Genomic DNA, 26,594 nt, shown 5'->3' with positions numbered 1-26,594 from the left:
AGCCTCCATGGCTCTGGCTCCATGCTAAGTTCAGGGCACCTGGAGCCCTGTTCAAAATCGATTGCAGTTTCAGAATGCAAATAAACAGAAGTTTGGAAAGAAGGCCCTAAATTTCAATAGTGAGGTAAGTATCCTCCAAAAGCTTGGTTTATGAGACTTTGAGTTTTAAAGCCTTGTTCTTTCAGAAAGTTTTTGTAGTTTGGTGAGATGTTTTTAGGGTTGGGTTTGCATTTTTGGAATACCAGAAAGGAGAAAAAAAGATATTGCAACTTTGGCGTTGTCCTCGGCCTCTGTTCTGCTCTGGCTCTCAGGATTATAAGCGCACTCCAAGGGCTGGGGTTATTTATATAGTTTTATTGGACTCCTGTGCATCACTTATATATTAAAATTAATGCCCCGTGTTCCTGGGTCAGTACAAAGTCCAAATGTTTGGGGACTCACTAAATCATGCCTTCAGTGTTATGTGGGTAGATTCAATCTTTGTTTTTGAAATTGCCATTTTAAGATTAAAAACATTTCTGTGTTCCTTCAGTGAAACATTCTTTTTATGGAGGAAGAAGTATTTTAGCTGTCTGCCTTTGATACTCTGCTTTGGTAGCCTTGTGAGATGACCAGATTTAAACTAAACCCACTGGCTCTGACACCAGTTTTCTCACAAGAGGTGTTTTTTGGACCAGAGTCCTTGGAAGTACCTTTTTAACTTAGCATAGTAGTAGAGAATATGAATGTAATTATGGCCCTGACCATAATTTGTAGGTTCACCTAACTTACCCAAGGCCATCAGCGTGTTTTAAAACAAAGTACAAAAACTTGGGTTAACATTAACAGTAGTTGCCCAGGCCTTTCCCAGTATGGTGGTGGTGAGGGTGTTAGAACTTAAGACTTGTTGCTGAGAGCGTGATTTCTACCTTAGGAAGTAGCCCTATGTGAACCTACCAATTGGAAACTAGGAAGGGACTTAAAAGATAGAGGCAATATCTGCTTCAGAGGAATTTAGTTTTCTTGGAAAAGCATACTTATGTGCACACATCTGGAAAACTTGCAAAGCAAGGTTTTATAAATGGATATAGACCAAACTAAGTATATGGGCTGAAAGAATCTGAGAATAAGGAGCAATCAGAGTTGGGCAGGGTTAACCTGGGACATCTTTTCAGAGGCAGTGATTTGTGAAGCTGAATGTTCAAGAAGGGAAAAGTTAAAATATTAATTTGCTTTTTCATAAAGCTAGTCTGAGTTCCCTGGGCTTTATAGAATCCAAATTATACTTCCATCCCCCAACCTGTAGTTGTCTCATTCCAGTGACTTTGAGAATTTGGACTGTAACCATAAAATTCCTTGAAAGAGAGTAGTTCCAGGGTCTTAGTGGTTCCTGTGGTTATGTGGGGCCTTTAGTACAACCTGCCAAGTTCTTGGCCAGTTCAGGGGCTCTTTTGTAGTAATTTTGGGTTTGGAAGTTCATGTCACCTTCAGAGTTGTGTGTCCTGGACGACTCTGCAGTAATGGTGGTTCAACTTTGGTTGGAAAGCCTGGAGTTTTTCTTTTTTAGCAGAGTTAATTGACCTTTCCTAAACAAAACAAGAGCGATGAAGTACCTGTTGGGACTCAGGCTGCTGCCGTTTCTGAAGAGTTGGGAGCTATGCTTAAGCTGAGTTGCTTGGATCAGACCTTTTATTGAGGGTTGATGGGTGGGTAAGCCTACACATAGGCAGTTTGCCCATCTGTTCACAGAAATGGCCTTTAATAGTGCTTGTGATTAGGTTGGCTGTGGCCAAGAGGCTCATAAATGCTGCAAACACATGCTTATTCCTTTTGGGAGCTTCTGAAATGTAGTGATTTTGGTTTCTCTTTACCTGCTGTTCCATGTGTGATAGGACCACACGTTATTTCTGGCACTTTTCAAGGGCTGTGAGTGGATGCTTAACAGCTGAAGATGCATAGAGTGTCCAGTGCCAGGCTACTGCAGTGCTTCCACCTGGAAGAGAAGGATGGGTTGCACTGTTCTAGTACAGTCATGCACCACGTGTTTCTGTCAATGAGGGACCACATATATGGCAGTGGTCCCATAAGATTAGTACTAGATGTGTATAGCCTAGATGTGTAGGCTATACCATCTAGGTTTGTCTAAGTACACTCTGTGATGTTGGCATGAAGACAAAATCGCCTAATGATGCGTATCTCAGAATGTATCCCCGTCATTAAGCAATGCATGACTGTATAGAAGTATGGAGTCTTGAATACAGATTCTAGTTTAGAAAAATCTCTTGTGTTGCCATTCTGGCATTTTGCAAAAGTGAGTTTCTAGTAACTCAGAATTGGAGCGCAGTGGTTCATCTGCCCTGGACAGCAGGTGTGTAAGGGCTTGAGATAAACTCCTTAGTCAATCCTGGTTTTAGAAGAATCCAAGTTAGAGTGAGTGTTGACTTAACTGCCTTGAGTATTCTTCCTTGAAATTGCTCCTCCTCCTATTTAAATAGATAGAATTAGTTTTTATTGAATGTGAAGGGATATCTGAGTGAACTTCTGTTTTTGTTAGTCATTTGTGCATACTAGGAGATGGTCTTGGGATAGGTTGAGTCTTTATTTCCTAGTGGCTTCTGCGTTTTCTAAGGGTGCACTGGAATGGGAAGGAGTCTAATGCCAAGAATGCATTCCAACGTGCTGCAGAGTAGGAAATTTGATCCCTAAAATGTTGACTTAGTGTTGGTTATGGTGCATATTAGAAATCACCCAGTAATCCAGGACAGATTTTTGTCGCCCTCCAGGAAGTTAATGTTGATATGAAATACTAAAGGGCTTTGGGCACTGGGGCTATGTGCTCTGCAGGCCCAGAGTGCTGCTTGAATTGCTACCCATATGAAGAGGAAATGTGCCACGTGCTTTTTTTCTCTCTTTTGCATTTGGGCTTCCTTATGGCTTCTTTGCTTCTGGGTTCCCAAGTCTGCAGTGTTAGATATTAGATTTCCTCCTCCCTTGGCACTGACACATTCATGATTTTCTGTGGCTCATCACCAGTAGCCAAGATTTTTGCTTGCTTTTCCCTCTTAAACTTGTTAGCTTTCAGCTTGCTTGTTTATAGACATCTCTGTTAAAAGAAACTCCCCTCTCAAGATTTAGCACCAGCACGATGGCAGCAGGGGAGTCTAGGGGTTGGTGTGATATCAGTCATTTAAAAACCCATTTGCTGTGTGCTTGGTGTCTTTTATTTTGCCTCCTGTTTTCCTTAAGGTCACAAATTGCTTGCTGGGCATGAGTGCATGTGAGTCCAGCTGTTTACTTTCAACTGACTCGTGTCTGGTGTACTTTGACTTTAAGAAGAGTGTGAGTTCAGCCACGTGGTAGAGGATTAAAGGCTAATCGTGCTGGGTGCTTCCTTTCAGGGGAAACAGATAGTCTTTGGGCTCTTCTTGCCCAGTGATTTCCCCTTTCTCTTGGGTAGACTTTATTATGGCTTTCTGTTGTCCTTAGAGAACAAGTCACCCAAGTAGGAATGCTTGGAGTTAGTTGCTATTTGTTACTATGTCTTGTCTGGCTAATACAGATGGCTTTCTCGCTTTTTGGACAACATTCTGTTCTGGTCCTAAGGTGGTGGAGTTCATGTGTTGGTCCAGCCGTTGGTTTCCACGTGTGAAACTCCTGATGATTCAGATTTGGATAGTCTGCCTTTCGTCTGCAGACTTCTAACTTTTTACCTGTTTAGGAATCTGGACTGCCAAAGATAACTATATTATAAAGGATTTGGGGAACAATTCTGTATGTAGTTTATCCACAGTTTGTCCTGGACCTGGGATAGGCCAAGGACATCACTAGATCCCAGTTTTCAAATGATGGCATGTAGGGGGTGAATATTAAAGATGATTACTATGCATTTGAACACCTACTTTGTGCCAAGCACTATGTTTGGGTGTCTCCATGAATTTCCTCATTTAATCTTCAAAGCTGTGAGAAGTGTGTTCTATTGTTATTCCTCCCACTTTACAGATGAGGAAATAGAGTAAGAATGAGAAATTTCCCCTAGAGCAAAAAGCTGGTAAAAGGTAGAGTTCGGAATTTGAATCCAGGTTTGTCTGATTCCTCAAGAGTTTTAACAGTATAAAATACTAAATTTGCTTCTCCAAAATAAATTATTTAAGCACTAACGCTTGCTGGGACATTACTTTTGCAATAGCCTGGAACTCATAAATGGGTTGAAAGACTGAAAAACCTTTGGTTACAGTTTGACATTATGTCTAGATTCTGTCCTATCCATCCCTTCCATTTAGAATTTTATTTAGGTTTCTGATGAATGGCCATGTGATCCCAGTGGTGAGAACTGGCAGCATTTGGTCCTCTGGGCCCTTTCTCTTCTGGAGGGATCTTTGAGAGTGGGGATGGGGGAGGGATTCAGGCTCAAAAATAGAGTTCTTCCCTTTGATCTAAGTGAGAGTAACTTGCATTTATGAAAATATTTGCAGAGTGATTTTACTGTCTAGGTCTTGGAGCAGTCACTGGAGAGGCAAGGATTATTGTCTTAATTTTCCACTTGGGGAGAGTGAATGCATAAAGGTTAAGCACCTCACACAAAGTTTCATAGCAGAGTCAGCTCTAAAACCGAGGTTTAAAGATCCCTTGGGCTGTGTGACTTTAGGCAAGTTGCTTAACTCCTCTGAATCTGTATCCTCAACTATACAATGAGGAAAAACATATTGCCTTGCAGGCTGTAGTAAATGTTAAATAAGATATGTGAAAGTACTATAATCAAAATTCGAACTTGACTCCCGGCTGGTAGATAGAATTGAGTAATTAAAGGCAGTGTTGGTCTTCACTGAATTAAAAGCTATCCCATAGTTCTTAGCTACATCTGTGTTGTATTCTTTAATAAAACCCAACAAATTTTATTAAGCAACTGTTGTTGTAGTTTGAGAGAGCGATTAGTGCAGCGGTTCAAAGTACATTCCCTAACCATCAGCATCAGCATCACCTGGGCCCTGTTTGGAAATGCAAATACTCCTTCAGACCTACAGAATCTAAAACTCTGGCAGTGTGTTTTAACAAGCCCTCCAGTCTGTTGTAATGCATGCTCAAGTTTGAGAACTGGATTTAGGCATTTATGCTCAACTGGGCTACAGAATATATCTGAACTACCTGAGGAGCTTCTTGCAAATTTTACCATAGGCTGTTGTTTCAGATGTACCTGCCCTTCCCATGATGTGAAAGTTCTGTTGGATGGAGAAAAGTTTAAAAGTGCTTGGGGTTGGGAGAGAAGAAGGAAAATATTTTTGAGATGGATCTTCTGTGCAATAATGATAAACTCTAGTGACAAAACATGTCTCTTTATTTATAGGACTTGGGGACTCCCTGCCTTCCATCTCTGTTTCTCTTAGCTCTTTGGTGACACAACATGGGGATAGTCTCTGATTGTTTGATGAAGGTGGAAAAGACCATTTTAGGATGGTGACCTGTAGTGATCTCCAAGTACGACCAGTTGGAATAAACTACCTAAGAAAGTGATTCTTAAAATGCTACTCAGAGGCCAGTATTGGAGCATTAATTAAATGCCGTTGATGTTCTTTCTGCTTGTGATGGTCAGCTGATCTGAGAACAGGGCCTTTGGTGATCTGGTGATCTCTCAGTAGGCCATCCTTGATGACTTCCCTCCCCTTCTCTCTCTGCACTCCCCAGTGGCCAGCCTGAGTTTTGCTGTTTCCTTTCCTTGTATCCCTTGTTGTGAAGTCCTAGCAAATAAACCCACTAAGTAGACTCCTGACAAGTTGCCCCATCTCTGAAGTGGATGAGGTCTCTGAGGAGTGGACATTTGAGCCAAGACCTCCAGATGTATGACTTAATGAATAAGGACTGTGCTTGGCACAGAAATGGTCAGGTAACAAACAGTAACTATTGCAAAGACCAAGTGGAGAACCAGTGTTCTGGTTCACCTGGGCTTTCTGAAAACCCGATGTGGTTTCTGTATCCTTCCCATTGAAAACAAGTTTCCTTGTACCAGGCCTCTTTTCCCTCCTGCCTGAGAATTGAAGCTGTGATCACTGTGACCAGGCTGCAGTGAAGGCAGAGGCTTCCGGGAGGCAGTATGCTGACAGTTTGATCTGTGATTTGATATTTGTATGTACAGACAAATGCTCTAGTAGGGAGTCTTATATTCTTTCTGTGTGTGTGTGTTTTAAACTCGCTTTATCATCCCTCTGCCTTTTAGCTTTATTTTCTCTGTTCTTGTTCTTTTCTTTTTTCATTCTCTCTTTTGGTGTCTAACTCTGTTAATAGAATGCAAAGCACATGGAGACCTCAGTAACTTTACCACCCCAGAGCTGGTAAAATGTCTTTAAAAGGACTGGAGATGCAGTTTATACCACTTTCAGATCAACATCATTTTACTGAAGATTCCTGGTGTCTGCTTACCCCTTTTGGAATGGCTGAGCTAGAGTCAGGAAGTGCCTTTGTCTAATTAACTAATAAACAGAAATCTCCTAAATGATTTCTACCTCTTCTCTTTTCCCACTTTATTGCCTTTGATTTAGAGACTGTTTCTTAGCCCTCCCTAATCTGTTTTTGGGGTTCTGTTGGTCCAGGACAGATTTGTAACATTCTTGTTTTTCTTTCTAGTCTGTGATTTGAATCCTCTGCTTTCCCAGTACAGCTTTGAGTTGGCTTGTTTAAAACCCCTACATAAAACCTCAAGTGACCAATATGTGGTCTCATTATGGTATTTTGGGTTAAAATAAAATGAGGTTGAGATAGCTGGGTTCACCCACCCAGACACATTCACCAAAGGGAAGTTCTGTGTGCCTTGAATAAGACCATTTCTAAAGGGTGTATGAGCTAGAACAGACTTGAGTGTCGGGGTAGGGATAAATTTTAGGTAGATTTACATAGCTTAGCATGCCAAGTGTCCACCCCAATTTGATTACACTGGCCAGAGATAGCAAATAAAGAGGAGAGACAAGCTTCAGAAAAGACAGCTGGTAATTTTTGGTCTCGTATATTTCTGTACCCATGTATTTCTTGTACACATTTCTTTGGACAATGGTGTAGAAGACGTTGGTACCAGTGTACTTTTGGAGTTTTGAAAAGAACTGGAGAATTTATAGGACTCTATGGCTTTTCATTCAGGGGATTGCTGACCTTAAAAAAGCCTGAGGATTTGATGGCACCTATAATCTTAATAAGGGTTGTGTCCTGAGCCATTCTTTAACTTATTTAATTGGGCCTGTTATAGTTCAGGGTGGGCTTAGGGGGGACCAGGTGGAAGGTTGGCATTTTTGAAAAGTGTTCCAAGACAGCCCTAGGAATTAATGAAATAAACACAGTGGTGTTGCTGCTGCTTCTCAGTGTCTTTATCAAAATACAGGGCTTGATTGGATTGGTGGCAATCAATCAAAGCATGATGGCAAACGGAATCCTTGACTGCATGTACGTCAAGTTCCTACAGCTCAGTGGTGTGTCACAGACACCTTTTACTATAGAAGTAATAACTTTGGCAGGATGTAGAACTGTGCACTTAGAGAAATTTAGGATCTTTCTATATAACCCTTATAAGGCCAGTCTAAGTTTGGAGTTATAGATAAAACAAAAGGAATGGGGGAAATGAGAGTTTTTTTTTTTTTTTTTTGAACGAGAAACCAAATGAGGCCTTAAAGTTTTGTGGTTAGGAGCAGTTTTTGCTTTTGCTTTGTTTGTTTTTGAGCAAAGCAGTTTGATATGGAAGAGGGAGGAGTATTTTAGAAACTAGGTCAGAAGAACTAGGTGTGATTTAGAAGTGTCTTTATTGAAAAGTTGGTATTTACCCTCCTGAGTAAAGCTCAGTTTGTAAGGGTACATGACCCTTGCCTCTCCATGCTCTTCGCTTAATGATAAATGACAAGCAGGGTAGAAAATGCCTAAAAACACTGTCCCACTCGTTTGGGCTTGTGGTCTGTCCACATTAAGGTCCTTTCCCTAGTAGAAGCACCAGAGGATGGTTTGTGGGAGGAAGTACCTTTTTCTGGTGTCAACCCATACCACCTCATGTGGGTAGCAAGGTCTGTACATTATTAAGTTTTTAATTATTGAGCATGTACTGGGATGCAGTATACCAACCTACCTTCCTTGCATACCATCAAGATTTCCTAGACTTGGATCGTGTTCCCCATTTCTCAGGAATTTTGGGGATAAGAACTTTTTTTTAGCTCAACTAATTGCCCAGTCGTGTTACTGAAATGTTGTCTAATTTAAAGTATACGATACAATTGGGACTTGCCAATTTAAGAAGTCTCATGGCAAAACTTTTTTTCGGAAAACCTGTGAGTACCTACAAATCATATGCCAGTTGCTTACAGGAATGCAACAAATACTTACTGAGCTGCTACAGTGTATCAGGCACTGTGTTTGGAACATGGGATTCATAATTTCTACCTCCCTGGAGTACTTTCTAGTGGGAAAGATGTAAGTAAATAATCACAAATAACTATATAATTACAATGTAATAAATGCACTGGAGGAAAAGTGCTATCTTCAGTAAATTATCTTCCAGCTATTTTTTAAAGTAAATTTTTATTTATGATTACCTTGGCTAGTGGATGGCTTTGTACGGTTGGGCTCTTGGGATGGATATCGATCAGTTCTGATTCCCTTTCCCTTCACTGCTCCAGGGTCAAGTGTTACAGGAAATTCTCCATCTGAGATTGGACTTGTAATGGGCTAGAGTCCATTCTCTCTCAGCAAGGCTCTTCTTTGTGTGGAGATGCATTGCAGGACATTTGGCATCCTGCTCCTCAGGTAATAAATGCCAGTAGCGCCACAGAGTCACTGTGATAACCAAAAGAGGGACTATCATACATTTATTTCCAAACACTTCACAGGGGTTCATTTTGCCCTGGTTGGAAACTATTGAGCTTCAGTGTCAGGATTCTTGGAAAGGAGCTGTTGAACGAATTCCTTTGGGAGAACAGACTGAAAGTAGGTGGAGCTTGAGAATTGGACTGGTCAACTCTTTTGGTGTCTGATTTGTGTGTTCTTGTTTTTTAAATAGGCATTTTGAAACTGCTTTCAACCCCATTCTGCTTTTTTCTCTTATTGAGGGTGGAGAGAGGGAAGTAATGACTGTTGTGTGTGTACTTTATGAACTGGTACTATAACAAGCATTTCATATACTTATCATTTGAACCGTCTCTTTGTTAGTTTTTTAATCCCCATTTTACAGATGGTTCTGATGTCAAGGGATGAAATGACTTGCTCAGAGTGGTGTCAAAACCTATGCTTTTTTTCTGTTTTTAAAGCATAACTTTAATTTATTTGTTAACCTCTGATTGACCAGTTTGAGTTTCTGGGTCTTGAGTGTGTGGGATCAGATCTTAATTGTTCTGGTTTCTAAAGTTTATTGCTAAAAATTTGGGACTTGTGTAGGATGGTAATAGTTAACATTTTCGGTGCTGGAGGATAAAGCAGTCAATTAAACACAGACACATACCCACCTCCTAGAGCTTATGTATTCTAGTCTAGGATATAGACATTAAAAAAGATGAGTAAGTAAACCATATAGTATGCTAGTGATACATGCTTAGGAGAAAAGTTAATCACGGGCCAGGTATAAGTAGTGTGTAGGTTTAAAATTTTAGATGGGTTCACCAGGGAAGGCCAAATTGAACTGATACTTGATGTGAGAGTGAGCTATACTAATACCTGGGAGAAGAAAGAGTATTCCAGGTGGAAAGATCAGTGAATACAGGGGCTCTGAGGCCAGAACATGTCCAGATGTTTTGAGGGACAGTGTTTTGTTTTAATGTATCAACTCATTTCATTCAACCCTGAGAGTGCTACTACTGTTACTCTATTGTGGTGATGTGGAAACCAAGGGACAGAGAAGTTAAAGGCATCGTGGAGGCAGGGCTCTTAACCGTTGCTGAGGACAGCCATATAGAGCCAAAGCATTTTCTCAGCATCAACGAGGTTAGGAATTGCGAGGCCTCCAGATAGAATTTTACTTATTCTTCCACAGGCCTCTTTCCTTTCCTACTTTTAAAGTAGGAATGTTTGTTTTACCTACAAATCTGTATGTTCCTAAAGCTTATATTCTAGTGTAGGATACAGACAGCAAACAAGATAAATAAGTAAAGCATATAGTATGTTATTGATGCGTGCCCACGTGAACAAGACAATCAGGGACTGGATGTAGGAATTTGGGAAAGCTCAGCTTTGCCTGAGAATGCTGCCTATTTGGGAATCTGAGAATCTGTGGTGCATTCCTGGTTTTTCTCTATTTGCCAGGCACTGCCTTTTTCAGACCGTTATTTGGCTAGGGAAACTGATTGTGGATCTGAGTTCTAGAGTCTCTGCGCTAGAGATGGGAGGAGTTTTGGAGGGAGGCCATGTAGCCCAAATGCTCCCAGACTGGATGTGAGAATTGCCTAAGGAGATCCCTGGCTGCATCCCAGAGCTGCTGATTCAGAATCTGGAGGGCATGATTTGATTGTGTAGCTGAGAAGGGTAAGGTACAACCTGGCTAATGCCTTCCCTACTCCCCTGGGGAGTTGGTCAGAGACTTGGGATGGGAGCCCAGGTGTTCTCTTACCCTAGTAGTACTCTTTTCACCATGTTGTGCTGCTGCCTTGCTCTTCAGATTAAAAGATTGTAAAGAAGGGGATGTTTAATTTTATCAAATGGCATTTCAGTTCCTGTTTAATTGTCTTCTTGGGGCCTTACTGTTTTTATAACCCTGGGTTTTAAGCAGTACCTGAAGAGGAGTTCTTTCTCAAGAAGTTGTGTGGTTTCGTAGAGGCTTTTATAATTTGCTGGAAGTTGGGAGAAATTGGTTAGCTAAGTTTGGTCTTCCAAAAAAGTGATCTTCATCATTTTCAGAAGAGTGTTTTCTCTGAAAGATGGCTAATGAAAGTGCTCTAGATGAGGAGCAGGACTTTATCATTTGTTGAGGGATTCATTAGTTTGGGCTCTAGCTGCTTTATTTGAAGGGCTCTTTCTGGAACCAAAGAAATACCAGCCACCTGGTTGTGGTTTTTCTGGCATGCTTCTTTTGGGTGGACAGCTGTGAGGTGGTTATTACAGTTGGTTCTCATGATCTGTTTGAGTTTTGCTAGATGATTCAGTGACTCTTCCCCCTTTCATCTCTTTTTTCTAACCTTAGTGAGTTTTCTCTGATCTTCTGGTCTGGAAGGATGGAGCCACAGTAGCCTAAATATCTCTGAGCCAGGCCTCTTGTCTTGTTCTCTATCACTTTAGAGACAGAGTTTGGGTTGGAAGGTCCTGAGTCTGATGTCTGGTTGCAGCCCCTCCTAGAGGCTTGGTTGGGCTAATGCTTCAGATGATGTCTTTGAGTGGGCTCTTAGTCTGCAAAGGGTAACATGCCTGATTTTCTAGAATTGGTTCTGTAAACAGAATGGGATAGATAGAACTTTTCATTGACTTTGGATTTTTTATTTATATCGAACTTGGATACTTATGGAACTTTGAAAGAATTAAAACAAACCTGTCTCTTTGGAGTGGTAGTTGCAAACTAGTTGTTGGTAATTTCTCTCTCATCATAAGCAGATGACCAGTTTCTTAGAACTTGAATGAACTCGAACTAGAATCAAAGAATCATTTCTCATCTCTTGTAAAGTAGAAAACTTGGTTGTGATTCTCAGGTTATGAATGATAAGAATCATAGGCTGGGGGCCGGCCCTGTGGCTGAGTGGTTAAGTTCGCGCACTCTGCTTCGGTGGCCCAGGGTTTCGCTGGTTCAGATCCTGGGCGCCGACATGGCACTGCTCATCAAGCCATGCTGAGGCAGCATCCCACATGCCACAACTAGAAGGACCCATAACTAAAAATATACAACCATGTACCAGGGGGCTTTGGGGAGAAAAAGGAAAAAGTAAAATCTTTAAAAAAAAAAAAAAAAAGAATCATAGGCTGAGTTTGATTTTCTGGGTCAGGTGTTTTTATGTATATCTGATGAGAGATTTTTATTTCCCTATCATCAGTTTAGCTTCAGGAAATCTTGAATGGTGTCTGTTGAGGCCAAATAGGGGGTTAGGAATCTCTTACTTCTTCCTGTCCTAGGTCACATAAACAGTGGGGAAACATGACTGTTTAAATGCTAAACAAAATGAAGGGAGTCTCCTCAGGAGGATTTTAGGAGGCACGGTCTGGGGATAGAACTAAATAAGCAGGTTTCTGGACAGTTTCTCCTCAGTTGGGGTAGGGGTCCTTGACCAGCCTTCAAAGCCATGAAATACGGGAAAAGTGAAAAAAGCACTGGATACAGATGTCTGTGTGGCTGGAGAAGGGGGCATAATGAGAATGTCTTACACTGGTCAACTCATGTGAACTAGGGTACAAAGGGTGGTTCTTTTTATGGACATCTACTCCTTCCATCCTAAGATCTGAATGGAGCCACGTGGAACTTGCAGGAAACTGAAAGCTCGTTGGTTGGGAGAGGCCTTAGCTTTTATATTTGTCCCTGCCTGGAATGCTTTTCAACAGGGGAGGGTCCAGTACGGGAACTGGATCAACAGCTGCCGCCTGTCCCTGTAATCACAGGAAGCTGGGGCCGGGTGCCTTTGTATGGGAGCTCTGCAGCCAGACAATAGTTTGTGCTGGCGGGGCCATGTGGCGAGTCACGTGACCTGGGGCTGTTTTCTGCCGGGGTCCTTACCCATCTGTTCTCTTGACTCTTTCTGGGTTATCAGGCGCCAGTCCAAGTCCTCCCAGGCAGCCAGCTTCATGGCCAGAGATTACGAGCACTAACCTTCCTGGCAGGGGCGGTGTGGCTTCGCGTTTATGCAGATTAGCCATGTGTTTCTCACTTCAAGGCGTTCCACAGGAAAAGCCTTTTCCTGTGTTTGGCTCTCAGTGGGCGGTTCCCAGCTTACTGTACTGGGACTCAGCAAGCAGCAGGCGTGCACGAGAGGGATCACAGTACACTGGCCCCCTCCCATTCCACCTCCACTGCTACGTCACCACAACACAACCGCTCGCGCTCTCATACTGTTGGTGTCATTCATTCGGTGCCAAGATTGCTTTAAAAAATTCCCTTGGCCCCAGTTCAAACAGGAGTACAGCTGGGATGTGTTAGATTTTAGGCAGTCTGCCCTCAATTTGAGATGAGTTATAAATAGCAGTGCCGACTTCCTTAACTACCGCTCTCTGAGGTAAAATGCAGGTTAATTACTGTGGGAATCAATTAGGGGGTTCTTTCGGTTAAAGAGCCAGGGATGCTTTTTTTTATTGTTATTATTAAAAGTCATACAACAAATCTGGCCAGGAATAAATTGAAAGCACAAGGAGTAAGAAATAATATTTAAATGTCCAGAATCCAAGGTTATGGCTCTTGGTTTATACTGGCCCCAACTAGTTGGCACTTAGGGTGACAGAGCAAGTGGTAGTCAAGACTTCTGCTTTCTGATGGACACCTTTTTGGCAGCCCCAGCCCATCCCTCTCTGTTGTGTTCTTGCCAGTCCTTGGGTACCAAATCTGGCTCCTTAGGGTTGCTACTTGATCACAAACTTTCTGCATCTTTGGATCGGGACTGACGCCTGAAGCTTTCCTCAATTGGACTTTTATTTCAGGAAAATTAAGTTTCTCTTTCCTGGTGCCATTGTCATGTGGTGTGGTATATTTTGGTGAACAGTGTCTTTCTGCTTTGAAGTTTGAGTCCCTGACTCCATCTTCTCTGCTCTCTTCTCCATCAGTTTTGGTCAGAAATTGGAGAATTTAAATTCCAGTCTGTTATATCTCAGCAACCCCTGAGGGTTGTTATGGCTTTCCATGGTGCAATAAGAAGTTGTGAGTGATTCCATTAGCCACTGGTCTGAAGGGGCTCGTAATACCATTTGTTTGGAGCAGGGGAACTCTTTATGCAAGCGGTTAGTCTGTCGTTAAGCGATGCATGACTGTGTTCAGAGGGACCAGCCTGCTAGGCATCCTTGCCTTTGATGCCCCGAAACTACATCTTTTGATGCATTTCATTTGGCAGGCAGTTGGTAACATGGCCAGTGATCTGGAAAGAGACAAGTGGTAGATGGAGATGGGGGTTTTCTTATGGCTCTTTTCCTCTTTTTTATTTTTATTTTTTATGAATGCAGGAGAGTATATACCAGGGGACCCGACTTCCCTGATCAAGGGGGCAGCATTTTCCTCTCAATTATGTGTCTTTGTAGCAGAGCCTTTGCTTTTGAAGTGTAATCACAGTAATCTACTCATGTGGTTTCCCATTGAAAGGATTTCCTCTCCGTCTTGCCCAGAGTGGAATCTCTGGCTTTTTGCAGCCAGGGTTTGGCATTTCCCATCCTCTGCTTCTTCCTTGGTTCCTGCAGACTACTGATACTGGCTTTTCTATCTTGCATGTAGTAGGAATTTTTCTGGTCTGAAATTGCTACTTTCCAATAAAACTGATTAGTGAAGATTTAAGGCCCCTTCTCTGTTACGAGAGATTGGAAGATGACATTTCATCTATAACTGCAAATCACAAATCTTTCACAATGGCTTTAAATGTCAGAAGTGTGAGTTAGGTCCGTACCCACCTCCCCTTCTGATATGAGCAGATGTTTAACTTTGACATGCAAGCAGAGTAATCTGTTTGAATTGAATATATTTTAGTTTGCTAAACTGCATATTCTGTTGATTATAACTCTGGTGCAGGGAGGGGATCAGAAATCTGATGTCCAAGAAAGGGAAATGTCTTAATTTTCTTTTTAGAATAAGAATTTCTGTGACTTGCATTTATTTTTGGTCTGCAAAGATTTCCTAAAGTTGGTGGAAGAGTCTTTGAACCTTTTATTGACTAGCCTCAGTGTAAGTTGCTGTCCTCTGTTGGGAGTCCAGGCCCCTTGATGAGAGAAGAAAAGGTAACTTGCCTTTAGCCTTTTGTTTTTAAGCAGTTGTTTGGGGATGCCTGCGCAGTTTGAAGACCTCTGGTACATGAGGGCACAGAAGTTTCTTCTCAAAAGTGTGTTTCTTCTCTCTTGGCTGTTTTTCTACCCTCCCCTCTTCTCTTTCAGTTCAGTCCACATTTTTTTCTGCCCTCAAACTCATAACCTGATTTAGGGTCTAGAGTGTGCCCCTGGCCCTGTGGCTACATAGTTTGATCTGGACTTTCTCATCATAGTATCCCTACCCACTTCTTGCAGTAGGGCAGCCTGGTACATTGAAGTTACTGAGCACCAGTTTGCACTTGGGGTCTTTGGGGCGACTTTGAAGATAAAACGCCTGATTTCTGCCTTCCCAGAACTAAGTCTTGAGAGTTGCAGTCAGCTGGATAACTAAGTGCTAAAATTTATGATCCAAACTAAATTTACAGTAGGACATTTAGAAATGTGAGAGATCAGAGTGTGCTGAAGAAGTGTCAAGTGGCTTCATGTTGAAGGGTTGGGTTTCTACTAGTGGAAGCCATTGTGGACAGGAGTGCAGGGCAGGGTACCATTGCATAGAGCTGGGTATGTGCCGTGTGTGGTAAAGTTTGGCATGAGACTGAAAAATGTGTACAACTGGAGCACACTGTGGAGGGCTTTAGAGCCAGGCAGAATCACTATTTATCATTATTGATAATGGCCGCTATTTATTGGACATTTAAATACTGGCAACTATGTGAAGTGTGTTATGTGCATTTTAGATGAAGAACCAAAGAACTGATGTGTTCAAGGTCAGACAGTGACAGAGTTAGGATTTGAACCCAAGACTATCAATTGACTCCGCTCTTTGCTCTTTCTGTGCAATACTGTACAGAATATAGTAGGTAGGAAGTTTGGAGGTATTGTGGAGTAGGGAAAGATGAAAATGATTTGTAAGCATTGCTCTAGAACTGTGCAGTTCAATGTGATAGCCACTAGCCACATGTGGTTATTTGAATTTAATTAAAAGTAAATAAAAATAATTCCATTCCCCAGTCGCACTAGCCATATTTCAAATACTTGATAGTAACATGTCACCAAAAATTTTATTGGGCAGTGTTTCTCTAGATCACTGGTTGTCAGCTAGTAGTATACATTAGAATCATCCAAGGATCTTAATGGGGGTGGGGGGCGGGGGAGAGCCCTTCAAGACACACTAACTTGTGTCTCTAGGGAGAGGCCCAGGCATTTGTGAAGCTTTACAGGAAATTCCAATCTGTAGCCCTGGTTAATAGCTATTGCTCTAGAAGCTCCGTAGTAACCATGGTAAGTGATGACTACCTCCCATGTGTTGTGGTGAGACCTGAACTGATAGAAATACCAGAGTGGCCTGGTCTCTCTGTTCAGCAAAAGTCTTTCTTCACCTGGGGGCCACATGGACAGTCACTGCAGTCTGGGATGAGATGAGGATCTCATCATTATATGTCCCTGTGTAAGTCCCCGAGCTCTTTATGGGAGAGAATGGTGATGTTTTGGTTCCATTGCCAGGTGTATCTGGGGAAGACCACATGCTATTTATTACTCACTGGTCCACTTGTTGTTAAATTTGAACTTCCTAAACAGTCCCAGGAGAATCCATGTAGCTCCAAAATTACGATTGGGAACATTATTGCAGCTTCTAATACAGAGGCAGGACTTGGGCAAAAATTGTTCAGTTATGATTGTTGGAAACAGTGCTTTAATAATATTGACATGTAGTCGTGATTTGGGATACGATTTTACTATGATTCTCTGTAGTTTAGAAAGTTGGAGGAGGCTCCCATCATCAGTGGTACCTTTTTAGCTGAGATTTCAGCTGTAGCCTAAGAAAGAACTTTGCTTCTGCTTTTTTCCTCTTGATATTTGGAAGAATAGTCTCTGTGGCTTTTTGTCTTATCCATTTTCCTCATGACAGCTTGACTTCCCCTATTATAAAACACTTAGGGTAGTACTCTGCCAAAAGAAAAAGACATGTACAGAGAACGAATTGTTTGAACACTTCCTCCCCTTTATTTTGGAGGGGTTTTTGTTGTTGTTTTTTAAGGTCTTATATACCTTAAATTATAGAGTAATTTATTAATTATAGAATGACAGAAGTAGAAGGGACTCTATGTGTAATCTAGACCAGTGGTTCTTAAAGTGTGGTCGCTGGACCAGCAGCATCTGTATCACCTGGGAACTGTTACAAATGCATATCCTAGTCCCGACCCTGAACCTACAGCATCGAAGAATCTAGGGAATGGGTCCCAGCAGTCTGTTTTTTAGCAAGCCCTCCAGGTGATTTTGGTACATGCTAAACTTTGAGAACCACTGAAAACTCCTTAATTTGAAAGTTAATAATGTTCAGGCCCAGAGTATTGATTTCTACTTTCCACCCTCAATTTAAGATCCAGTTTTCAAGTTTTATATCAGGTCCAGGCCTACTCTCCAACTTCAGTATATCTGTCTCTTTAAGGTCCTTAGGGAAACTCCCCACTCGCTTCCACACCATCAATAGATGTAGGTAGGCATGTCTGGCAGGGGAAAGTGTGCTGAGGCTCTGTCTTACGTAGTTGCAATAGGGTAAAGTTATGTCAAAAAGTGAATGAGCTGATTGAACCTGTTGCCCCACAAAGCTGAAAGAAAGCTATGTTTATAGCCAAATACCTGTGAATTGAACTTTGAGCTTTTACTATTGGTGCTCTGCTGCACCTCTATATCTTGTGCTTTAAAGAGACAAAAGTTCTATCCTCCTTACACCCTCAAACTCTTGAATGTTAAAGGATATGAACTTTTTAGTTGAGATGCACAAGGCTCTAAATTCAGAGTCATGGTTCCCTCAACAACTGTAACTTAGCCATGTTACCCATTTGGAAGAAAGCATAAATTTTAAGTACTTGTGCCATAGTGCAAATGGGCTACAGATGTGCAAGTAAAAAAGATTCCACTATTTAAAGAATAGAAACATCTAGATGCTTGTGTATTTGAATTCCCAACCAAGTATATGAAGCATTGAAACCAAGTTTTGGTGTTATTGAAGATCATGGCAGAGTATAGCAGCACCATCCTCTCCCAACTGAAAAGCCTTTTTCTGGTTTTCTACACCATGGAGTACATATATTCATTGCTCCACACCTGGCCTGTCTTTTGGATCTCCAGTAGTACAATACTTAGAAAGTAGTATATAGCTTACGAGATGCTTTTACAAACTGGTGGTGGTTTCATTTTACATAGGCCAAAATCAAGGTTCTTAGGAAGGTTAAATGACCTGCCCAAGGCTTACTGGGTCTTTACCATTACTTTTTTATAGTAGCTGTTTTCCTAAGTGGCATACAGACCTGTATACTTGGGTTTGTGTTCATATTGGCCAGAGGCCATCAAAGCTGCAGGTTAATGAAATGCTCTTTATTTTGTAGCCATCCAGTCCAATGGATCAGATGGGCAAGATGAGACCTCAGCCATATGGCGGGACTAACCCATATTCGCAACAACAGGGACCTCCGTCAGGACCACAGCAAGGACATGGGTACCCAGGGCAGCCATATGGGTCCCAGACCCCGCAACGGTACCCGATGACCATGCAGGGCCGGGCGCAGAGTGCCATGGGCGGCCTCTCTTATGCACAGCAGGTAGATGGTGACTCCAATTACCTTAACCCTTGTTGCTGTCCAGGATCTGGTCTTGAGCTATAGAATCAAAGTGTCGTTGGCTTCCAAACCTCTTGAAAGGAGCGTAGGCCAATGGCTCAGTTAGAGTTTGCTACTTACAAGGCCAAGGTTTTGGTCACCATCCCATGTACATATCTGTCTTCTTCTTTGACCTGGCTGGCCTACTTGTATCCACTGAGCGGTGATCTCTGAAGGAAATGGGAAGAAAGAAAGGCAGTGGCTGAGCACCTATCCCCTGCTACCAAGGAAAACTACTCACACCATGTGCCCTGGGGATGGAAGAGGCCCTTCACGTTTCTTAAGGCCCTCAGCATATAGTTGTCTGGTTCAAAACAAATGTTTAGGAAGGACTTGGAGTAGAAGAAAAGGGGAAGATTGAATGGTAAAGATACTAACAGTGCTGTTACAAATGTTAAAATTTCCCTCATTTCCTTTTGTCTGGCCATCTGCACCATTATCTTTTTATTGTCATTTTTGTTATGACAGCATTTTCTACCATTTGTATTTGAGTGATATTCATACTGAAAATGGTAAAGGACAGAATATAAAACTTAACTTTACTTCTAAGACTTTGAAGCAGAGTATGCCCTTAATGTAGAAAATGGAATACTGTCATTTTTTTTTTTTTCAAGAAGAAAATGGAGGAGAGATGGGGTGGATATTACTGTTATTTTATTTTTTGCCTACCTATCAAATGTATCCCCAGTACCTAGAATAGTACCTAGTACAAGCAAGCAACTAGGCTCTCAAATGTTTTTTGAATGAAGACTAAATGAAAACGAGAGCTAGAGTAGCTTAGTGATTTGCATGCTGTCTGGATTACTAAACCCTGGGTTTTCAGTAGGTTGAGCCAGGCTGCTGTTGACTATTCATTGTGGCTAGGATACAGATTCTTAGTGCTTGTAAAAACAGTCTAGGCTGTGATAAAAAGAGTAGGCTCATTGGTGAAAACAGCCTCTCTTGAACTCTTCTAAGTTGCCCAAATGTTAAATAGTGTAAATTTTCTGTGGATGAATTCAATCCACTTGTAAACAAACCAACTAGTAACCCAACTTGGCCATCCTTCCTGGCTCAGTTTAGACAGGGATGGTAGAAAACCCTGGGCGTTCTCGGAGCGAGGCTTGGCTTGCCTGCTTTCTATACTCATCCTCAGGGCATAGCTTCTGACAGAATACCTCACCTTTCTTCATCTGGAAAAGTCAGCTAAAAGTGTTCTTTCCTTTCCTACAGATTCCTCCTTATGGACAACAAGGCCCCAGTGGGTATGGTCAGCAGGGCCAGACTCCATATTACAACCAGCAAAGTCCTCATCCCCAGCAGCAGCAGCCACCCTACTCCCAGCAACCACCATCCCAGACCCCTCATGCCCAACCTTCATATCAGCAGCAGCCACAGTCTCAGCCACCACAGCTCCAGTCCTCTCAGCCTCCATATTCCCAGCAGCCATCCCAGCCTCCACATCAGCAGTCCCCGACTCCATACCCCTCCCAGCAGTCCACGACCCAGCAGCACCCCCAGAGTCAGCCCCCCTACTCACAGCCGCAGGCACAGTCTCCCTACCAGCAGCAGCAACCTCAGCAGCCAGCATCCTCGACGCTCTCCCAGCAGGCTGCGTACCCTCAGCCCCAATCTCAGCAGTCACAGCAAACTGCCTATTCCCAGCAGCGCTTCCCTCCACCGCAGGTAAGATGCCCTTGCCTCCTGCCCTTCCCTGTATGTGACTAAAGGCAGCTTACGGGTTGGTGTCATGAGAACTTTGCCATACAAATTGGTTCTCTAACGTGCACTTAAAAACCAGTTAAACTCTGGATAAACATGCTAACTGGATTGATTGAACTAATACAGGCATAACCTTCTTAACTGCATAAAAACCTGCAGCTCTACTTACTGATGAAGAAATAGGGCAATGGAAAGTTGCATGGACAGATAAGACATTAAACGTAATGGGACTGATTTTTTTTTTTTTAATTAGCATTCAGAACTTAAGCATCCAAGTGAGTTTGGTCTCCTTGAAAACAGTCACTTTGGGAGGCTATACTGTATATTCGTTCCAACTGCCAAAGTATTTTGGACTCCTTCATTTGAAATTGCCATCAGCGCTGACATCACATTCTCTAGACTGTTCTCAGTGGTGGCAAGTCTTTTTATTTTTGAGGGGAAAATAGCTAAAATTCATTTGTATCCATGTCTATGAACAAGGTGGATGATGAAGCCGAAAAATAACAATTTGGGCTTTGTTCTTAAAAGAACCAAAAGAGAAGAAATGACTGAGTGATGATAGGTCCACTAAAGATTTTGTGCATTGGTAGCATTGTTGGAATAAATATCTCATCCCAAGACAATGTCTTTGAAGGAAGCAGTATTCATTCTAATGTGGAAGTTCTAGCATGAGTTTTTCTTGTTTTTTAAATAATTGGTCTCATTCCTTGGTAGGTACACCTTGTAGTTAGCCAGATTTTAGAATTTAACCCCAAGGAACAGCTCTCTGTGGGTGGCAGTAAATGGTCAACAGTGCCATTGGGAAGAGTCTTATATCCACTGTTGACATTCTTGTCTTAGAGCCACAGCTTGTATTTTTCTGCTTTCAGATAATATTGTGCACACTTGGACACATAACTTCCTCTGTGTGAGAGAGTCCCATGGCCCTTTCACCATGAAGCAAGCTTGCCTGGCTTATTAATACTAGGCCTTCACAGCTTTTGTTTTTCTCGTTTTTAGGAGTTATCTCAAGATTCATTTGGGTCTCAGGCATCCTCAGCCGCCTCAATGACCTCCAGTAAGGGAGGGCAAGAAGATATGAACCTGAGTCTTCAGTCAAGACCCTCAAGCTTGCCTGTGAGTATTCCTGCTACCCTCTAAAAGGTGATGGGGACAGAAAAGAAGCAAAGAAAACTGGTTTCTGATTGGATGTTTTGGTGGTATTGCGCTAAATGAGCTATTCCTTGAATTCAGGTTCAGAATTCTGAATAGGAATTTATGGGCCGACCTTGTAGAATGTCTCTTTTAGCTACCTGCCCAGGGAAAAGGTTTGTGAGCTCTGTTTAGAGGTTTTTGTTTTTGTTTTTGTTTGAAATCTTGAGCTCTTAGGCATAGACCTGGGTGAGGGATAGAGAAGATGGAGCTATTGGAAACACTATCTGCTGTCCATCAAAGTTGAGAGAAGTCTCAATTTTTTTACCTTACTTTTGAGGGCTTAATTTTTAGTATTTAGCTAGTAGGTAGAATCTGGGGTGCATTCAGTGTGGATTATCACATTGAGCACGGGCAGAGTAAAAGCAGTTTTTCTGGTTGTTGTTTTGCATGAATAGGTGCTTTTGTCTAGTAGAGTGGTTGGTGCCCAGATGCTTGATTAGTGTTTGTGGAATGGACTGTCTGTATCCTGAGGAAGGCTGCATAGTCTACTGATTGAACTTGGGCTCTGGAGCCAGAGTTCTTGCGTCTGCGTTTGACTCTGCCACTAACCCTGCAGCTTAGGCAAGTCACTTAACTTCTCTGTGTCTTAGTTTTCACATCTGTTGAATGAACTTAAAAGTACTCACTTTTTGGGGTGGTTATCAACATTAAATAGGACAATATAGAGTGCTGATGCATTGTAGGCACTCCATAAACGTCAGCCATTATCATCATCATCTCAGAGGGCAAAGGGACTGAACTTGATACCTGAAAGGCAGTTAGCACCAACTATTTAACAGCAGGCAGGTTCTGGAAACGTTTACCCCTAGTCTTAGCTCCACTACTCCATGTGGGCAATCACTCAGGTTCTGGAAGTTAATCTGTTAGGCACAGGAATAAAATGGGCTGCTCTGGAATCTAGTAAGACAGGAAGTAGCAAACTCTCCATTACAAATCCTTCTTAGTTAGGAAATGAATTAGCCACACATGCCCAGATAAGAGTCTCGAAATTTTGATTCTACTTGGATTTGAAGCCTGTCTCTTCAGTTATTCTGACTTGGGAGAAAATGGTTTCTGGATCTTTAAGGGAATAGGTAGGAGGCAAGAACTCTTTTCATCATGAAGCCTCCCGTGACTACCCCTGAAGATGTCTGAACCATACTCAGTAGGGCAGTGTCTGCAGAGTCCTTCAACACCTGTTGTTCAGGCCAGGCCAGGATGAATAGCCACTATCAGATGGGCCTTCTGAGACTGTTGACTTTCTCACCTGAGGAATTGGGGGAGGAAGTGTCTGAATAAGGCAATCCCTTTTTGTTCCCTTCTCATTAATGCCTGTTGCAGTCCTTTTCTGAATCTTAAACTTCACTGGTTTGTGCTTTCTAACCCGATTCAATCAGAAATGTGTTACCACTCCATCATCATCTATGACTACATTTGAGTGAGGTACTTTTGTGGCAAGAACCCAGCTCAGTGGATTTCTGCCAGTACTGTAAGTTGCTCCCCCTCAAAAAGTTTCTACTTGGTCCTAGTGACCTTTTGGCAGAACTGTATTTGGTATTTTTAGTCCTGAGAAGCCTAGCATACAGACACGTTGCATGTCTTCTAAGGGTTGAGAGCCTTGTCCTGTTGAATCCAAGAGCTTCTTATCTGACCCACTGAAGTGAAGGTGCAGGCAGCTTCTTGAGCCCAGGGGAGGGTTGTTCCTGGGCAGCCTATCACAAGGAGCATTCCCAAGTTCAAGCTTCTACTATCGATTCATCCAAATGGGTCATTTGCTTTGTGGTAGAAGCTCCGTGAAGGAGGTGAGCTGGCTGGGTTGTTGGCATCTTGTTTGTTGAATTGCTTTTTATCCCTCTCCTTTTTGGACCAAGAAACAAAAGGTGGTTTTTCTTTGAAATTTTGGTTTGATGCCAGATTTCCCTAGCCAAGGCTGGGAAACTGTCAGAGCTGAAGAAAGGAAAAGTCGGGATTCCCTACAAGGGGCCCTCTCCTTTTCTTAAGCAGCTGTGTTAAGGGATCCCTAGGTTTGCCAGTATATTCTTTTCACTCAACAGATGTTTATGGGGCACCTATTTGTGTTTGGCTCCAGAGCAGATGCTAGGCTGACTGGAGGGCAGCCACTCCAGTTTTCCACATTACCCTTTTCACTCATTCACCTTACCTGCTTAGTCCTAAAGGCATTATGATTGTGACCCTTGATTTAAAGACAGTATGGTTTCTAATCCTGATTATTACAAAAATTAGATTTTGAGAAGTTTCTGTTCAGCTATTAATGCCAAACCATTTAGCTACTATTATCCTGATTGTGTTATCCTCTATTTAAAACATCTCAATTATTTTTCATAATCCTTAATATTACCTAGGCTGTTCCCTTCTACTTCTCGTTCTGATTCAGTAGGTCTGAAGTGAGGCCTGAGAATCTACATTTCCAGCAAGTAACTCGAAGCTGCCTGACCAGGGATGGCACTTTGAGAACTTCTACTTTGTCCTTTTTTGCTCTCAGCTTTCTCTTGATTTCTATAAGGCCCCATACTTTTTTCTGCTTCCAGACCTTTGCACACACTCCTCCCTTTGCCTAATACACTTTTCCTCGTAACTCTTATTCATATTTCAGATTACATGTTCAAGATCACTTCCTCAGAAAACTCCTTCCTAATCAAGCTTCAAAACTCACCTTAAATAACTTCTATGATGCCGTCGCTGACTAAAGGCAGTTTTTATTTTACATAAAAAAAAAAAAACACCCTAGGGGCTGGCCTGGTGGCGTACTGTTTAAGTTTACGTGCTCTGCTTTGGCAGCCTGGGGTTCACAGGTTCAGATCATGGGTGCAGACCTGACACTGCTCGTCAAGCCACGCTTTGGCAGCATCCCACATAAAATAGAGGAAGATTGGCACAGATGTTAGCTCAGTGACAATATTCCTTAAGCAAAAAGAGGAAGATTGACAACAGGTGTTAGCACAGGGCCAATCTTCCTTACAAAACAAAAATAAAAAACCCTACAATATTTAAGACATAATAAGGTATAAAGTACCCATCTTTAGAAACCAAACCTTGCTGACATAGGTAAAAGCACCTTATATAGCCCTCTGAGATCACTTCCTCATCCTTGTACCCAGAGCAGCACTCTCCTGTATCTGAGGTTTCTTTGCTCCGTACTGCCTAGAGCATTCTCCTGATACCTCTACTTACTTGAGTCTCTTCCACTACCGTCATGTGCCACCTAATGACATTTTGGTCCACGGTGGTCTCATAATATTAGTATATAGCTTAGGTGGATAGTAGGTTATACCATCTAGATTTGTGTAAGTACACTCTATGAGGTTTGTACATTGAAATCGCCTAACAAGGCATTTCTCAGAATGGATCCTCATTGTTAAGTGACACATAGCTATAGATGGTCAGCTCTTAGAGGGCAGGCACTGTGTTATTGACCTCTGTGCTTCCAACACATGATGCCCAAGACCCATGGTTCTTTACCTTGGCTGCGTGTTAGAATTACCTGGGGAACAAATGACCTGTAAAACCAGTGGCCAGGGTTCACAGAGTTTCGATTTGTTTGTGGGATGGGGCTTGGGCTTTGGTATGGTTAGAAGCTGTCCCGGGTGATTCTGATTTGCAGGCCTGATGGAGTTACACGAGTCCAAATTGTGTCAGGTTGCTTTGCTATAATAGACTGTGTTAGCACCCATGGTTTTTATCAGTGCTTATCTCAAGTGTAATTTGAATTATTTACTTAATGTGAGCTCACCAAGACCTGACTTGCTCTGTCTTGCTCATTGCCATCATAGTGCTTAGCATATAGTAGGCTCCAGCTCATTGAATGAATGAACCTGAGCAGTATCCATTACATTGCTCATCCAGAAAGTATATGTCTAACAGGGGAGAGTTTGACTATATTACCAGATTGTTGTTTTCATTGCTAGGGCAAGACAGGTATCACAGACTGTTAGGGGAAGGCCCAGACTCCATTTTAAAGGATGGATTAATCTATTTGTGCTTCCTGACATTGGCCTTAGGAAGAAGTGGGGTTGGGGTTTGTCATCTATCTCATAAAATAGCTACCACTTCACCTTATGTTAAGAAGGTGCTTGTAAGGGATGGGTGAGCAAACCTCTGGGTGTTTCGTTACGTCCTTAATTTTCTTTATTTTGGGGCAAAATCTCTAAGGGACTCATCTGAAAATTGGTATCTGACTTTTGATTATAATTATTTTTGAGAATGACTTGGAGTTGCATCTTTAAAAGCTACTACTTAAGTGATTCATCCAAGTATATGTGATGTCCCTAGAATAATGAGCGCTTCCCAAATTTTTCTTACTGAGGCACATTTGTAAATTTACATTTTAGTCTTGAAAGTGTACCTGAAGTAGAGTTTCCATTCATGGTGGAAAATGGATATAGGATTAAAAGCTCTGATATGGAGAGGCTAGCTAGATAAGTGCTTCTCAAACTTTAGCTTGCATTAAAAATCATGTGGAGGTTAATTAAAACACAGATTATGGACTCCTAACCAGAGAGATTCAGACTCTGTAGGTGTAGGGTGGGACCCAAGAATTTGCATTTAGCAAGCTCTCAGGTGGTACTGAAGTTGCAAATACCATACTTGAATAACAATGAGCTTAGGTAGTCTAGTCCTTTGAAAAGGGAAGAAAAAAATTACTAGACTAGGAAGCCACAGTGGTAACTTGAATAATAGTGGTGACCTACACTATAGTTTGACTCTTGATGATCTGGACAGAAGGCTGTGGGTTGAAAATGGTGGAAAGAAAAGAGACTTGGGAGAGACAGACTGTCTGCAGCTATGGCCTCAGTGCAGTTTATTCCTGGGTAAGGCAGCCCTTGGCATTGTTGGCACCGTTGGCACCACCCTGGGAGCTCTCCGCTCTATGGCAGTCATCACACTGGATCCCTTCCATAAGTTGGTCACCAGATCCTAGTCTGTCTTAGATATGACTTTTGAATCTGGTTTCTCCTGTCCTTCCCCATTGCCTTTTTTTCAGACCCCTGTTATCTCTCATCTGGTGTCTTTCCACCAACTCCTGACTGTTCCATTTCTTTTCCTTCCAAGCCTGTCTTCAACATAATCATCAAAATGATCATCTTAAAAAAAATCAAACCTGACAAGTTATATTACTGCTTTAAGACCTCTAGCTACCTGTTGTCTATAGGTTTAAGCCCTAGTCTGACATAAATTCCTTTGTGATCTGGAGAATGAGGATAT

The 26,594-nt window shown here is 42.1% G+C and overlaps 1 protein-coding gene across 2 annotated transcripts in view; it reads left to right on the top strand.

Annotated features, from left to right (window-relative positions):
• ARID1A (AT-rich interaction domain 1A) overlaps positions 1–26,594 on the top strand; it is a 67,973-nt gene that overhangs the window by 7,180 nt on the left and 34,199 nt on the right. The window contains exons 2-4 of one of the 2 annotated variants that reach the window (XM_046660678.1): positions 18,228–18,440; positions 19,710–20,162; positions 21,198–21,314. In XM_046660678.1, the coding sequence (XP_046516634.1) occupies positions 18,228–18,440; positions 19,710–20,162; positions 21,198–21,314 (783 nt within the window). The remainder of the gene's footprint in view (positions 1–18,227; positions 18,441–19,709; positions 20,163–21,197; positions 21,315–26,594) is intronic. The other variant, XM_046660679.1, reaches the window with a different exon arrangement.

The sequence above is a fragment of the Equus quagga genome, chromosome 5, assembly GCF_021613505.1.
Source record: "Equus quagga isolate Etosha38 chromosome 5, UCLA_HA_Equagga_1.0, whole genome shotgun sequence".
Taxonomy (NCBI): Eukaryota; Metazoa; Chordata; class Mammalia; order Perissodactyla; family Equidae; genus Equus; species Equus quagga.
Note: the sequence above shows the minus strand (reverse complement) of the source record. Positions and strands in the feature narration are given on the sequence as shown.